Source organism: Ornithodoros turicata, chromosome 3, assembly GCF_037126465.1.
Source record: "Ornithodoros turicata isolate Travis chromosome 3, ASM3712646v1, whole genome shotgun sequence".
Classification (NCBI taxonomy): Eukaryota; Metazoa; Arthropoda; class Arachnida; order Ixodida; family Argasidae; genus Ornithodoros; species Ornithodoros turicata.
In genome coordinates, this window is record NC_088203.1 from 56,680,852 (window position 1) to 56,695,407 (window position 14,556).

At 46.9% G+C, this 14,556-nt stretch overlaps 4 protein-coding genes across 4 annotated transcripts in view; all 4 read right to left on the reverse strand.

Moving 5' to 3' along the window:
• Positions 1-689: 689 nt before the first annotated feature.
• Positions 690-1,382, reverse strand: LOC135389498 (uncharacterized). Its single transcript, XM_064619539.1, has one exon. The coding sequence runs from the start codon at positions 1,380-1,382 to the stop codon at positions 690-692; it is 693 nt and encodes a 230-aa protein (XP_064475609.1).
• Positions 1,383-1,640: 258 nt separating this feature from the next.
• On the reverse strand, positions 1,641-2,804 carry LOC135389499 (uncharacterized). The gene has a single exon (XM_064619540.1). It carries the CDS (start codon positions 2,802-2,804, stop codon positions 1,641-1,643), a length of 1,164 nt encoding a protein of 387 aa, XP_064475610.1.
• A 476-nt stretch (positions 2,805-3,280) lies between these two features.
• Positions 3,281-3,766, reverse strand: LOC135389500 (uncharacterized). Its single transcript, XM_064619541.1, has one exon. The coding sequence runs from the start codon at positions 3,764-3,766 to the stop codon at positions 3,281-3,283; it is 486 nt and encodes a 161-aa protein (XP_064475611.1).
• Positions 3,767-5,405: 1,639 nt separating this feature from the next.
• The window catches only part of LOC135387124 (neprilysin-3-like), a 40,251-nt gene continuing 31,100 nt past the window's right edge, over positions 5,406-14,556 (reverse strand). The window contains exons 3-4 of the mRNA XM_064616501.1: positions 11,144-11,550; positions 5,406-6,475 (exon numbers count right to left, since the gene is read on the reverse strand). Of these exons, the coding sequence (XP_064472571.1) occupies positions 5,430-6,475; positions 11,144-11,550 (1,453 nt within the window). The 3' untranslated portion in view covers positions 5,406-5,429. The remainder of the gene's footprint in view (positions 6,476-11,143; positions 11,551-14,556) is intronic.

The window sequence follows — 14,556 nt, forward strand, 5'->3', positions numbered from 1 at the left end:
CGGACGCACCACAAACACGCACAACGTAAATCCGTAATGATAATGATCCATAGTGATAATAATCCATGATGGTAATAATTCATGGATATGTACTCCAATTATCCGAACAGCGCCGAAGGAAAAAAAATCTTGAAGCACTGATTTTCACGGCGAATCATGCTCTTCTGTGTTTTGTAGGTGATTGCGACGTCTCGTCCAGCTTGCCTTTCTTTCTTGAAAATGAACGTTATCCAACTTCGGTAACATTTCTAATCATATTATTAATTTCGGAGTGATTATGTACCGTTGGTCGCCATTACGATCGTTCCTTCAGCAACTGCCTTCTCACTTATTGCATTGGTGCCATGCAACATGTGTTTGTCTCAATTTCCGTTCGTTAGAGACCGGCGATAAGTGAAGATAAAAATGAGAGGATCAGTTGATCAGAAACAACGCAGTTTAATTAAACCAACCTGCTCCCAAGATATCCCAACGTAGAAAGCCCAATCAAAACGTTACAACGCTGGCACGTGCATTGTGCCTATAGCAAACCTCGTCTTCCTCATAGCGTCTTCCTTCTCCTCGTTCCTTGATATCCAACGCGAAATCCAACACATTCCCCCCAAAATGACGTAGACATTTTAATTCTCCTAACTCGACAGGGTATAATAGTTGAATTGGTCTCTTGAAAGTGATGCCGCTCGGAAGCTTCAGCATGCACGACCTGACCTTCCCATCTCTTCCGACGAAACACTTTTCGACTCTTGCCATCTTGCAGTCTCTTGCAGCAAAACGAGTTTTCTTTCCTCAATCGTTGCTTTCCGTCCTCTTGTTGACGGCCCTGTTTTCAACTCTGCAAGATAGTCTTTGGACCATCTTTTCCAGAATGCTGCCAAAACCATTTGGCGATCCGACCACGATTTGCGCAGCTGATTGTGTGCTATGTTAGTTACTTCCGGACCCGTTAAGTTCGGTAGCGTGGTCAGTCCTCTTCCTGCGAGAAAGTAAGCGGGGCAAAGTGGCACTGGCTCCTGAGGTTCGTCATAGAGGTGGGTTAGGGGCCTTGAGTTCAAGACTGCCTCTATTTCGCACAGGTACGTTGTCAGCTCGTCCGCAGACAAAAACTTTGTTCCTATAGTTTTCTTCAACGCCAGCTTCGTGGATCCCATCAGACGCTCGTAGAACCCACCCCACCAAGGGGCTCTTTCCACGATGAATTTCCACTGTACCTTCTGACCTGCGAAGTGATCTTGCACCGCGGGGTTCCGAATTCCGTTCCAAAGTTCTTCCAGGTGCTTCTTGGACCGCTTGAAAGTCAGAGCATTGTCAGTGTAGATGATCCGTGGTACTCCTCGTCGTGAGACGAATCGTCTGAATGCTCGTAGAAACGTGTCTGTAGACATATCTTCAACATACTCTAGGTGAATTGCCCTAGTTACACCGCATGTAAAAAGCGTGATGTACGACTTGTGGGTACTCCTCCTGCCTTTTACTAACAATGACCCACCGAAGTCGATTCCGGTGATTTCGAAAGGTAACGCCTCTGTCACTCGTTTCTTTGGTAGTGGTGGTACCGCTTCTTCCGCTCGTCTTGAATGGAATCGCTGACAGATGATGCACTGTTTGATGAGCTTCTTTATCAGTTGTCGTGCACCCACGATTCAGTGCCTTTCCCTTACTTGGACCAGTGTGTCTCGCACACCACTGTGAAGCACCTGTCGGTGACATCCTCGCACTACTAACGTTGACAGATGGTGCGTCTTCGGCAGAACAATGGCATGCTGTTCATCGTACCCTTTCCCACTGAACAGCAGTCGGCCGTTGATTCTGAGCAGGCCCTCCTTGTCGATGAACAGGGTCACTGTGCGTAGGGGAGGATTTGCTGGTAGCTTCCGGTTCTCCAGGGTGCACTTAATCTCTGTCGCAAAACATTGTCCCTGTACGTGTTTTGTCCAGTGCTTCTCTGCCTCGGCTAATTCCGTAACGGTGATGGGACCCGACGTTCTTCTCCCTGGCCTCGAATTTCTCACATAGCGCAGAATCCAGGCTGTCGCTTTCAGGAGTCGGTGAAGACTGCTATACGACTCTACGTCTAGCAAAGCGTTGCCTGCCGTTTCAGCGACTTGCGTCTGAATGACCCCTGTTTCCTTCACGGCCTTCTCTTCACTACTCTGATACTGCACACCATCCGTTTTTCCTCGAGGCCAGTTCTCCTTTGATTCCCTTATCCACTCCGGCCCGTTCCACCACAGGGTACTGTAAACCAGGTTCGTCGCGGATACTCCTCTCGTTACTAAGTCTGCCGGGTTCTCCTTCCCGGAACAATGTCGCCACTGAGTAGCATCCGTGTGTCGTTGAATATCTTCCACACGGTTTCGCACGAAGGTTTTCCACCTGCTTGGCTCGCCGTTGATCCAATGGATACCGATCGTCGAGTCTGACCAGAAGACCACTTCTTCTAGACGGACTTTCAGATGACGTTGCAAGTAGGTGTACAATCTCGCTGATAACACGCACGCCATTAGTTCCAGTCTTGCCAATGTTAACGTTTTGACAGGAGCAATTCGGGATTTACTGATGAGAATCGTCGAAGTGGTATTATCATGCTCGTCAGTGCCACTCAAGTACGCAACAGTTCCGTAAGCGATGGGGCTTGCATCCGCAAAGATGTGTAAGGTGAAGAAACAACTCTGGCTTGGGAGACTTTCGGTGTAACGGCGAGGAATTTGAATGTTCCGCAGCTTGTCAACTTCCGTACACCACTTTTTCCAATCAGTATGGATGCCATCCGTAATACGTCGTCCCAATCGACCTCCATGACTCATAGCTTCTGAAAAAGATGCTTGGCGCGTACAAGAAACGGTTCTACCCATCCAAGCGGGTCGTACACACTTGCCGTTGCTTTCAACATTGTTCTCTTTGTGTGTAGCTTTTCTTCATCGTAGCTGGGTACGTCGTCTACGGTGTAGCCCAACTTGTCTTCGACAGGGTTCCACACTAGTCCCAGTACTTTCAGCACTCCTGCAACGTAGCTGAGGTGCTTTGTGTCCCCCGCATCTGTCTCAAAACGTTCCCGAAGAAGTTTGCTGTTGGAAGCCCACTTGTGCAACTTCATCGATGCTTCTGTCATCATGTCGTTGGCATCTTCGTACAGCTTCAGCGCCGCTTCTTCATTTTCAGCCCCCGTGAGTAGGTCGTCTACATACATGCTTTCAGAAAACAACTTCGAAGACCCTGGAAACTTGCCACGCGCCATGTTCTCGAAGTGGTGCTGCAGCGTAGCTGCCAACAAAAACGGACTTCAAGTAGTCCCAAATGGGACCCTCTTCATTCTGAATGTGACAATGTTTGGCGTGTCCTCCTGAGGCCGTGGTATGCGATCGTACCACAAAAAACGCAGGGCGTCTCTGTCGCTCTCCTTCACTTGAATCTGGAGGAACGCCTTTTCCATGTCTGCGACAAGCGCAACGTTGTGCTGCCTGAAGTTAAGTAGGAGAGCAACGAGATCTGCTGTTAAGTTCGGTCCGCTTTGTAAATTGTCGTTGAGAGACAATAACCCTGGAGTGTGTGACGACGCGTCACACACTACCCGCAGTTTCGTCGTTCTGCTTGCCTCACGAACAACCGCCTGGTGCGGCATGTAATAAGTGAAATGCTCCGTCTGAACGTCTTCGCCCACCAGCTCCGCCATGTCGTCTCCGTAGTATTGTCGGATAGCTACGTCGTAGGCTTCCAGCAACACCGGTGCTTTCTGTAATTTTCTCGTCAGCTGCTGGAGCCGTCTCATGGCCACTTCTTTGTTTTTATTGAGGTTAACGTGGTCCCTCCACGGTAATGCTACTTCGTATCAGTCATTACTCTTGCTCACTGTTTGCTCGAAGTAGTTCACTACCGGGTCGTTCAATGCCTGAGATTCCATGTCGTCGATGCCAATTGTTTCGAGTGTCCAGAACTTCGTCAAGATGTCTGAAGTATCTCGGTGGCAAACTGCAGCAGACGTTAACCTCAGACTTTGGCAGACTTTAACGCAATAGCTTGTGAACACCGACCATCTCCTTGACATCCAACGCGAAATCCAACAACATGTTCGCATCGTACGTCCCGTATTCTAAATGACTGATGATGCGCGACGTCAAAATGACGTGCCGCTATTGTCGCCAGGACATCACACAGAGTGGCATGGGGGCTAAAAAGTGCAGTGGATATTCAGTCGGTTTGGAGCCATTATTTACTTTTTTTCGACAACAATTTTTTGAAAACTTTCACCGTCGCAACCTATAACAATGCATTTTCAAAAAGTGTGGCTTGTATACATGTTTATTGCCCCTTTAAATAGAACTCCTCAGAGCATGTGCACCGACCCCTTAATCTGAGGTATGCCGGGGATACCGGCGGCACCAAAGCGGTAAACAGTAATCAAAATTACATCAGTTTGTTGTGCTTCTGGCAGAAGTTAAATAGAATTCCTCAAGGCGTGTGCACGGAGCCTTTAATCTGCAATATGCCGGTGACACCAGTGGCACCAAAGCGGTAAACAGTAATCCAAATTACATTAGTGTATTCTGCTTCTGGTAGAAGTTAAATAAAATTCATGAAAGCGTGTGCACCGCCCTTTTAATGTGCAGTATGTCGGCGGCGACAGTGGCACAAAAAGCGGTAAACAGTAATTCAAATTACATTGCTCGGCTGGGCTTCTGGCTCAAGTTGAACAAAATCCCTAAATGGGTGTGCAATGCCCCTTTAAACTGCAATGTACTAGTGGTTGTACCACAGGCACCAGAGCAGTAAACAGTAATCCAAATGACATTGCTCGGTTGGGCTTCTTGCAGAAATTGAACAATATCCCTAAATGGGTGTGCAACGCCCCTTTAAACTGCAATATTCGAGAGGTTGAACCACTGGCACCAGAGTACCAAACAGTAATTCAAATTCCAAACACAGGAGTTCTTACAGAAGTTAAATACAATTAAACAAAATTGCTAAAATCGTTTACTGTCACGCCTCAAATGCATCATGCCCCTCACAGCCTCATCGGTGAGGCCTCAAGGCCTCATGTGAGCGAACTCATGGTAGGCCTCCTGAGGTTTAAGGGCTCATGAGTGCACTCACGGAAGGGCTTATGAGGGGCAAGGCCTCATGAGTGCACTTAAGGTAGGCCTCATCGATAGCTTCCCTTCACTCACCCTCACCTCATGGGCGTGAGGGTGAGGGTGAGGGCGCTCGTGACGCCCCTCATGAGTGGGTACGCCCAGCTATGGCCAGGGATCAGTGGGGAATGAAATACACACAGTGATTTGGGAATCGATCGGTATGAAGGCGACTGTACCTTTCCGTCTTTAAGGGACCGGGGACTTACCTGTACTTTTCAACCACCTGTGACGAGAATATTATGGTGAGGACGTGATATCGAAAACATAAGCAATACGTAACATTGTTCTGCTTTTAAGCACTCAGAATAGATAACACTTCCTTCTAGGATTCATGTTGGCGCCCTCTCTGCATTGGAACGCCGATGCGAAGGCATGTGAATTGCGAGCCAGTCCGTTGCATGTTTCTGACTGTAGAAGATCGACTCGTGTACGCACAGAACACGTCTTCAAACACGCAGACACAAAGAAAATTCGCTGAGGAGACAGTTCTAGTTGTGGCAGGATTACCGGTTCACGCGCACTTGCAAGCTCAAAGGCACTATGCGCTGCGTGAAGTCCGACGAGGTCATTTATATGTTCATGGGGGCAATTGACAGGTGCTGTTTTGTCAACAATGCTTGCCAGTGCTGTACCAAGAGAATAACCTATGCCAGCGTAATTAATAGAATTTATCGCACCGGATTCGAAGAAAATTCCGTCCAGCATCGATGCTGGAACAGTTAAGATAGATCTGTCAGAGTCACGAGTAATCCTGAGGTTTGTAATATCGAAGAGGTACGACAAGGGGTGATTCAGCTGCCATTCAATCCAACGTTTGTGCATCCGCAGCCAAAATGCCAGAAAGCGGTCACCGACATCCGGTATTTCGTTCCACAACTCTTCCATGTTAGATGTGGTATTCAAATAGTCAGGAAATCCCACCAGGATTTTAAAATTGCTGAGAGTTTTCAGTGTCGCTGGCCTGTCCATGACGACTGTTGATGCTGTTGCCCATTCCATGATGTTGTTCTTAACTTCCCTGATTAGTAGCACCGCGTGGAGAAGGGCCTTTCGCGGCAACAGATCCAGAAAATAGAAAAAGCCGACACTCACAACGTCCTTCATACGCTCCTCACATTTACCATAGAAAGAGGTACCGAATTTGTTTGACATTTGGTAGTGCACGAAGGGACCGAGTTGACGGACCACTTCCCAGGCTACCAGCTGATTCAACATCACGTTACCGAGTAGTTGGGATACTTGTGATGCGTACTGTAGTGCGGTGGTGCTCACTGAAATATCGTCCTGTTCTGTGTAGCCTGGTGACGCATACTTTTGTAAGAGTGGCAGCCACGTGCTGGAACCGACTGCGGAATGAAAACACTTGTAGTAGAATCACGGAATGTGCTCTGTCAAAGCCTTATTGTTCAGGAGCTCTAAAGTTTCGCGAATTTTAAGCGCACGCGGAAGCCGCCAGAGAGAACTGACCCCTCTAAAACTATGCTCGAATCAGTTGGTTGTTTAGGATACTCGGAAACATTTGAAGAACTTTGCACCGGAAGAATCTGTAATGCAGCTTTATTTCTAATTGCGATAGGCGCACTTTCAGGCAACCGATTATTAAGAGACAACGTTCAGCATCCAGCATTCGCGAAATTTTGTGGCAGTTGTTATATGCCCTGTGCCCCATTCTCGAAAAATTTGGGTGTTGACATTAAAGGGTTTTACAGTTTTACGATATTCCCCATACACGGTAAACCATAAACCCAAGCAGCACACAATATTGGGCCCATATTGGCTGGTCATTGGCGATACGGGTCCAATATGGGACCGGTTTCGCCAAGATTTCCCCCATATTGGCTGAAAATGGGCAATATGGGCCCCATATTGCCCACTTTGAGCCGGTGTCCCGTCAAATTCGCGAGTCAAAAATCGCGACCGTCAACACCACGAGTCAAAAATCGCGACACGTCAATATCGCGACAAGTCACAATCGCGGCAAGTCAATATCGCGACACGTCAAAATCGCGAGATGTCAAAATCGCGATACGTTAATATCGCGACACGTCAAACGATTTTGACTTTCTTATTCTTTTTGATTTTTGAAAATTGTTCATTTCTTCTTTTTTTTTTTTCTTTTTTGCGTGGAAGCTGCTCGCGCGGTGATTTGGACCGGACCTCTTAACGAAGAGGTCGCAAATTCGCGGAAACTGAAGTTCGCGACCTTGGAGGGCACTGCGAAAAATAATTCCGGAAGAAAAAAGCCTGTCTTTACCTCCCGACGGGCAGCACATCGCCCAACAGGGAGGTAATTACATGCTAATAATAATTCGGGGATTTACATAATCCCACCGAGAGAAGTTTGCCAAGGAGGCACTATCCTCACAGGCTGCATGACGGAGAAGAGAGATGTAATTAAATCACATTTATGGCCCAGGATGCACTAGAAAGACAAGAAAGAGTAAAGAAAAACACAAGAAAAAACTCAGATGTCCCAGCTGCCCATACACTGCCGCGTGTCACGATTCTGACGTGTCGCGATGTTCACGTATCGCGATTTTGACATCTCGCGATTTTGACGTGTAGCGATTTTGATGCATCGCGATATTGACTTGTCGCGATGTTGACGTGTCGCGATTTTTGACTCGCGGTTTTGACGTAGAACCCTTTGAGCCAATATTGGGAAAATCATGGCGATATGGGCCCCATATTACCCGCGTACACCCCATATTGACTCAAAATACAGAAAATGGTACGTACCCGTGTTGCACAAATGTCCAAGCAGCACGGCAAGATTGAACGTTGAACCGTGTGAAATACCCAATTCAGGACATCGTTACATCCAACAACTTCCCGCAGATGATACATATTGTTCGAAACAATCAACGTACTTGGCAATCCGAATGCGAGGTTCGCTAGAATTCGACAACTCAACATTCCACGTCTGGAAATAGATGTTCCTTCGCGATGCCAATGCCAATCGGTCGAGCCGACTGAGAGCGATCGGGTTGTTTGAGCGAAATCACGCGTCCTACAGCTAATGCGCATGCGCGACAGCTCGAACGGACGTTTCATAGGGCTAAAATGTAATGATAACGGAATTTCGGCAGGTGAAGTAAAAAACACAATGTCTGATAGGAAGGGATGGCTCTTCTGTAAAAGTAGGTGCTTTCAAGTTACTGCAAGCAGTGTGAGTTGCTCTGGCGTATGTCCGTCACCGTCACGAAAGTGTTTCGCTCCTTTGTAGTCTCGGAGCGGGTTGGAACTTTGTAGTTCGCAGAATATTGCGATCCCAATGAAGGCTTCTGAGGGATCTTTGGCATTGGCAGTTCCATGGGACTGCTTGTGGCCTTCGGCAAGGCGGGCGTAGTTCTTCGTTCTTTTTGGGCGATACCGTGTTTTTTTTCTGTTTTTTTTTCTCAGTCATGTGCAACGTGGATGAATTAGATCCGCAGAAATAAAAAAGCAAAAATCAGATGAAAGTATTATCAGTGGTGAATATTATTTAGGACAATGCTTTATTTGTACACGGACTCCCCGTTGGTGTTATCACAGAAATATTGGCAATATTGGCGCAAAATGGGCTTGCCAATATGGAGCCTGGTTGCACTCCCCAATTGGTCCAATATTGGCAGCCCACATTGGGCCAATATTGGCAATCTTGGCAACCCATATGGGTCCAATATTGGCGTGCTGCTTGGGAAGGACGAAAGATGGAAGTTACTGAAAAGGTTAGCCAGCTGGAGGACTCAAACCTACATATTCTGGATTGCCGGTCCAGGGCTCTACCAATTGAGCTAAGCTAACACACCTCCCCAGTGACCTCCAAGGGTGCGTCATCGGGAGAGACAAAATCAACCTTTCTATATGTTCCAGCCTCAGAACATCAACTGTCTCATAAAGGACGGCACGAGAAGATATTTTACCGCGAGCAGCGCGCAAGACATTTTGAGGAAAGGAGACTTTCTTTGCCCAAGCAACGTACGAAATAGTGTGAGTTTAAGTCATTACATGCATTAAGGTTTCAAAACAGCGCCATATGTGCTGGTCATCCATTAAAAAATGTTATTCTATAGGCAGATAATTGCAAGAAATGCTGCTCATAAACATTATGGTACAAAGCTACATCTCATGTCTAATGCTGTTCGGCCTTTGGAGTGCCTAAATGAGTCAGTGGGCGATAAACAATTGTTTCGATTTCAATTTTGATAAGTGTCGTAGTAGGCTGCTATAATTGCCCATCGGACCGTCACGCCGCCGTCAGTGTCAAGTATGTGCGGGGGAGCAGGGGTCATTGTATTGAGTTCCTTGGGCTTATGTCAAGCAACAGAACATAAAGTGAAATTTCTGCCTGTTATTGCGGTTTGCGGTTGGCTCTGGTGCAAGCAGCGTATGTATAGAGAGCATTGCGAACAGATACTCAGCAGCATCCTCGCAGTTCTATGATAACACATTCGGTCATGAAAGCAGACGAGCCGGGATCAAGCCGTGCTACAGAAACCTAGGCACCTGCAGCATGGATGTAGGCCTGTTGCGCTGGAGTTTTTTGCAGAGCCAGCTCGCGACAGACATGCAAACTAGTCCCTAGTTCAGCGGCCTCCTATGTGTACATTTTTTGCGTAATTTTCCTGCGAATGGGAAGAAGCGCACGAGAGCGAAAACATCCCAATATTAAACTTTAGTTGTTATTCTTGTTAGGTTGTAGCCACAGCTACAGAAATTCAGAAGATAAACATGTCTCTACAGCCTTACAAACAAACCATGCGAAAGGTGTCGCAGCCACCGTTGGATTAGTGCTGTTCGCCGTGTGATATCAATGTTTACAAGATTCTCAATGGAATGACTCCAGCTACGTTTATCTAGGACTCAGACAAGACGTCTCACATGTCATTTGGCACACAGCAGGTGTGATTAAGTTGGACAACAAATATGTGAAAGAACGTGATTCTAGCTTTGAATAACAGACGACGGAAACGAGTTTTCACGTTTTACAATGACACATACGTTGTGCATCTTTGAACAGACAAAAAGCACAGCAGCTGATTAAGATGATTTCACCAAGGGACCTCGTACTGATTGATAAAGGGCTTTCTGGAATTCAAGGCCGTAGTGGGAACAAATATCCAATTCTGCTGACGCCTCCAATTTGATGTCTAGTGCGCAGTTTTGAGAGTAGCAGATGCAAGATAATGGCTACATTGCTCAAGTTCGCAACCATCTCGAACGTGCCATTCAGTGCGTAAAAGTTTATGTTCTCCTGAACGGAAAAATACCTGTAACTTTAATCTCACGTGTGAATAGAGCACATAATCGCTGTCGTGTTCTAGCTAACTTACACTTCACATCATCAAACGAATGTTGTTGACTAACATACGATTTATTTTGCACAGTACTGCACATCAGTAAAAATGGCAGAAAGGTCCTACACGGAGAAATGACATCAGGCCTAGCACGACCGACCGCCGGAGAACTAGGAAGTTATTCATGACTGGGCGCCCGTGGCGCATGTGTCGGGAAATCGCTGCGCCGCCTGGTTAGTGCAACAGGCCTATTCCACAAATTCGTTCTCGCGATTTTAATGATAACTGAGAATAGATGTCTTTATGCCCCGAGACAACTCTGACCATGAGCAACACCCTATGAGCAGCTCCGAAATCTTAAAAAGCAATAAAAAACGGGCTGTTTGGTGGTACAGTTTAAAAGCCATAAAAAACTCAGTGCAGGGGACACTGCAGGAAAGTGCCCTGCAATGGGGTTTTTATCGCTTTCCGAAATCTTAGCCTAGGTACACCTTATTTAACGTCCCTCCTGGAAGACGGCGTGTCTAAGCAACCTCGTACCAAGTTGCTGGCGTGCTCATACGGGATCGCACCCGGAACCCCGGGATCAGCAGGTGGACATGCTACCATGTGATCCACCGAGGCTGGTTTCGATAGTTTAAATATGATCACTACCAACGTCTACGACGTAATACGTTTTCATCCACACAAAAAGCGCATTCAGGCATTACTGATAGCCGGTCCTTAACCACCTACCTATATCCTTCATAGTCATTAACTGGAAGCTGTTAAAGGCGCCAGTTAGTTTGCTCAGCACCCCATAGACAATATCTTCTGCTACCTCAATTATGCGAATTTGACCTGCATTCATGGCTTTCAGAAAATCGTTGTAATGTTTCCGCTTCCAGGTCGCCGAATTCTTCTTAGTTTCCCTTTCTGCGAGCCATTCATAATGGTCGATATTGAAGGTGATTAGTAAGAGACGTTTTTTGTACGAGTTCACTGCTGTCGGTGAGAGGCCGGTCCTGTAGAGGGTATGCACTGCATAGTGTAAGGAGAGCTCAAACAGTCGTTCCGTAGGATCACTCGTATCGTTGTCAGTCAGAGTAATGCTGTGATCCTTCATGAAGCCTTGTAGTTCATCTATCTGGTTCGTTGTACTCCTGTGTGTGAGACGAATGCAACAGATGAAAAAATGCAAAAATGCGCCCTAGTAGATGGATGAACTCGATAACGATGCATATACGCTATGTGATACCCGTGTAGGAAACAATAACATTTATAAGAACGAATGGCGCGATACACGCTATCAAACCTGACTTTTAAGAATGCCTTCAATAGCAACGAGGCTTGTAGCGGCCATAGGCACGGGAAAAGAAAAATGATTCGGGGTGCACATGTAGTCACTCGTACCATCAGTCTTAAAAAAAGTAGGATAGCGTTTAGCGAACTAGAAACATATAAACATTAAGCAAGGGAGCGAATTCCGAGTCTCCGAGTTCTTGTGAGGCGGGGTATGCAGCAGCGTAAATCTTTCGCTCATCTAGCCAGAAAGGATACAGATCCCACAGTGGATATCGGAAGTGTTACATGGTGTGTCTTCGTCAAGGGCATAGACAAAGCCATGTGGGTGCCAAGTACGTTAGCTACTTCAGTCTCCACAGGTCTCCATGTTTCCACAATTTCCATGTTCGGATAATATCAGCGCTGAGCTTATAAATCTGATTCGTGATCAATGAAGATCCGTGGTGGTCGAGCCACGCGATTGGATCGATTCGTATGGAATCACCCATATGGATTGCTGATGGTTGTCATGGTTCTTAGTTGGTCATCTGACAGAAGCTGAAGTATTTGAGCAGAATTTGTTTTCTGGACTCGTTCTCCTACCCCAATTGGTATTGCCCTCTTCGCCGCGCTTTCCATCGACTGTACATACCCCTACTACACATACCCCCTACTTTTAAGTGACACACGTGTGGTGTGCTTTATGTCCACAATAATATTTTGCAATTAAAAGCAAGCTTGTGTGCATACTGCAACAGTCTGGGGAGTCGCACACCTTCCACATGGTTCCCTAGGGCAATCAAATATCATTTAACATGGATTAAAACTATGTTTGGTACATGATGCAGACTGAGAGGAGCCACCATGCTCAATATTTCCGCTGTACGGCGTATTATCATCACTGCGCGATCAAACTTACATAATCGTTCGGATAAAGCATCCGTCGGCACGACAATGATTTGTTCCAGAGATGCTTCTCAATGTTGTAGTTATATGAATGTCCAGCTTTCTTGTATAGGTACTGGTTTGCCAGACAGGGGTATATTATATTCCGCAGTAAAGTTATCTAGTCCTAGATGGGAGCAGCTCAACCGACCTCAGTAGCTCAGTCGCTAACTTGATGGGCTCAAGATCGACAATTCAATCCCGGCCGAGGAAGATAACAATGTGGGGGAGGTAACCATTGCTTCCAAAACCGTGTGTCGGAGATTTCCGGCGCTTGTCAAAAGAATCCCAGGCGGTCGAATTAACCGCAACCCCCAGCGGAGCGTTCAGCAGGTATAGCCACACAAATATGTGGACAGACTCACCGTACGTATAAATCTACTTCCAATCATTGTTATTATTCAGTGTGGAAATCAGGAACCCAGGTAGACTTCAGTTCATGCATTTTAGCTTCATTTACCCGTGCTTCAGCTTCCGGATCCGGACAATAATTTCCAGGGAGCACTATAAGAAAATACCCAGCAGCTGGCTTCACTTATCCGGTCTTGGGTCAGAGTCAGTCTGTGTGTAGCGGGCCGCGAACAACGACGATGATGGCCACGCGCCTGGAGCACCGGCTTCAGTTCCACCGGCGCGGCCAAGGAGATAGGCCAACCGTCATCGCCTATCCGTGGCATACCATGACCGCCGGTCGGGACTCATGTAGAAGAACAACACCTCCTCTACATTTGCAACCTAGATTCTAGATAGACCAGATGTGTGCAACCCTAGATACAACCAGCGGGGTCGACAACCTTGATGGTGAAGGCAACTACCCTACATTCTACTTCAAGGATTTCCCCCTTTCCCATTGCACACATGCGTGGCTGAAGACCTGTCCAGTCATTTGAAGCTGTAGATGAGAGAACGTCCTTCTGTCCGAAAGACAGAACGTCAGTCCTCCAGCAGATGTCGAGTATCTCGATGGGGACGGACATCATGGAACGCGTGCCATCATTACGAATGAAGACGTTGTTGATATTGTCGGTTGCAACGACGACAGCCGTGAATCAGATGGCGACGCTGTGTCAAGAGGAACGAAATTTGAGGACAAATTAGATGGACAGTTCCATATCCATTACGAAATAAATATGGACCTCGTGGACACCTCAAAAGATTGTGTTTCACTTATCCTGGTGCCCCGCTATCCGGAACGGTCGAGGCCGAATAAACGGGGGTCGACTGTAATTCTAAAATATGCAAAACTGGTGTTTGCGCATATCTTTTTGCCTATCAATCAATAAAACACCGCGAAGCACGTTCGTACTTGCGACATAGTGATAGCTATGACATTAGACATTCTGTGCTGCTTGTTTCTGTTTAAGCTTAAAACTTTATACACATCTTCGACATCCATGCGTTTTCATAGATGCTGCTGTGATGCAGGATACATTTTGAGAGAATGCTAGCTGCTTCAGTTTACGATGTGCAAGCAAAAGGCAGTGCAAAATCAAAATACGAGTTCCAGGCTGATATATTAAGCTTATTCTTGGCATGAACACTGTGGCAACCACATCGCAGTGGTTCCACCGACTGATAGCGACACCGGAGGGAACCGGTCGGGACAGTGGGGGCGTTCCCCGATGGATTTAAAAGCGGGGCGAAAAGGGAAGAGTGGCAGTTGGTTTTGCTGGGCGCAAGCTGGTTCTGTCAAAGGGGAATAAACCATGTTGTTGCATTGAATTTCTGTGTGTGCTGCTTGTTCCTTTGCGCGCGGAACGGACGGGCTGACGCCCCGAGGTTGTGGGAACGTAGGTTTCCACAACTGGCGCCCAACGTTTGGGGTTCCAGCTCGTCCGTCCCGTGGTGGGAAACACGCGGCACTGTTCGTTTGCGTAATTACTAGCTGTAATCTGCAGTTTAGTTGTTTTAGTTTGTAGTTTATTGCTGTTGTTTTTGCG

Coding starts and splice junctions, on each gene's coding strand:
- LOC135389500 (XM_064619541.1), bottom strand. CDS start 3,766: ATGAGACGGCTCCAGCAGCTGACGAGAAAATTACAGAAAGCACCGGTG.
- LOC135389498 (XM_064619539.1), bottom strand. CDS start 1,382: ATGTCTACAGACACGTTTCTACGAGCATTCAGACGATTCGTCTCACGA.
- LOC135389499 (XM_064619540.1), bottom strand. CDS start 2,804: ATGAGTCATGGAGGTCGATTGGGACGACGTATTACGGATGGCATCCAT.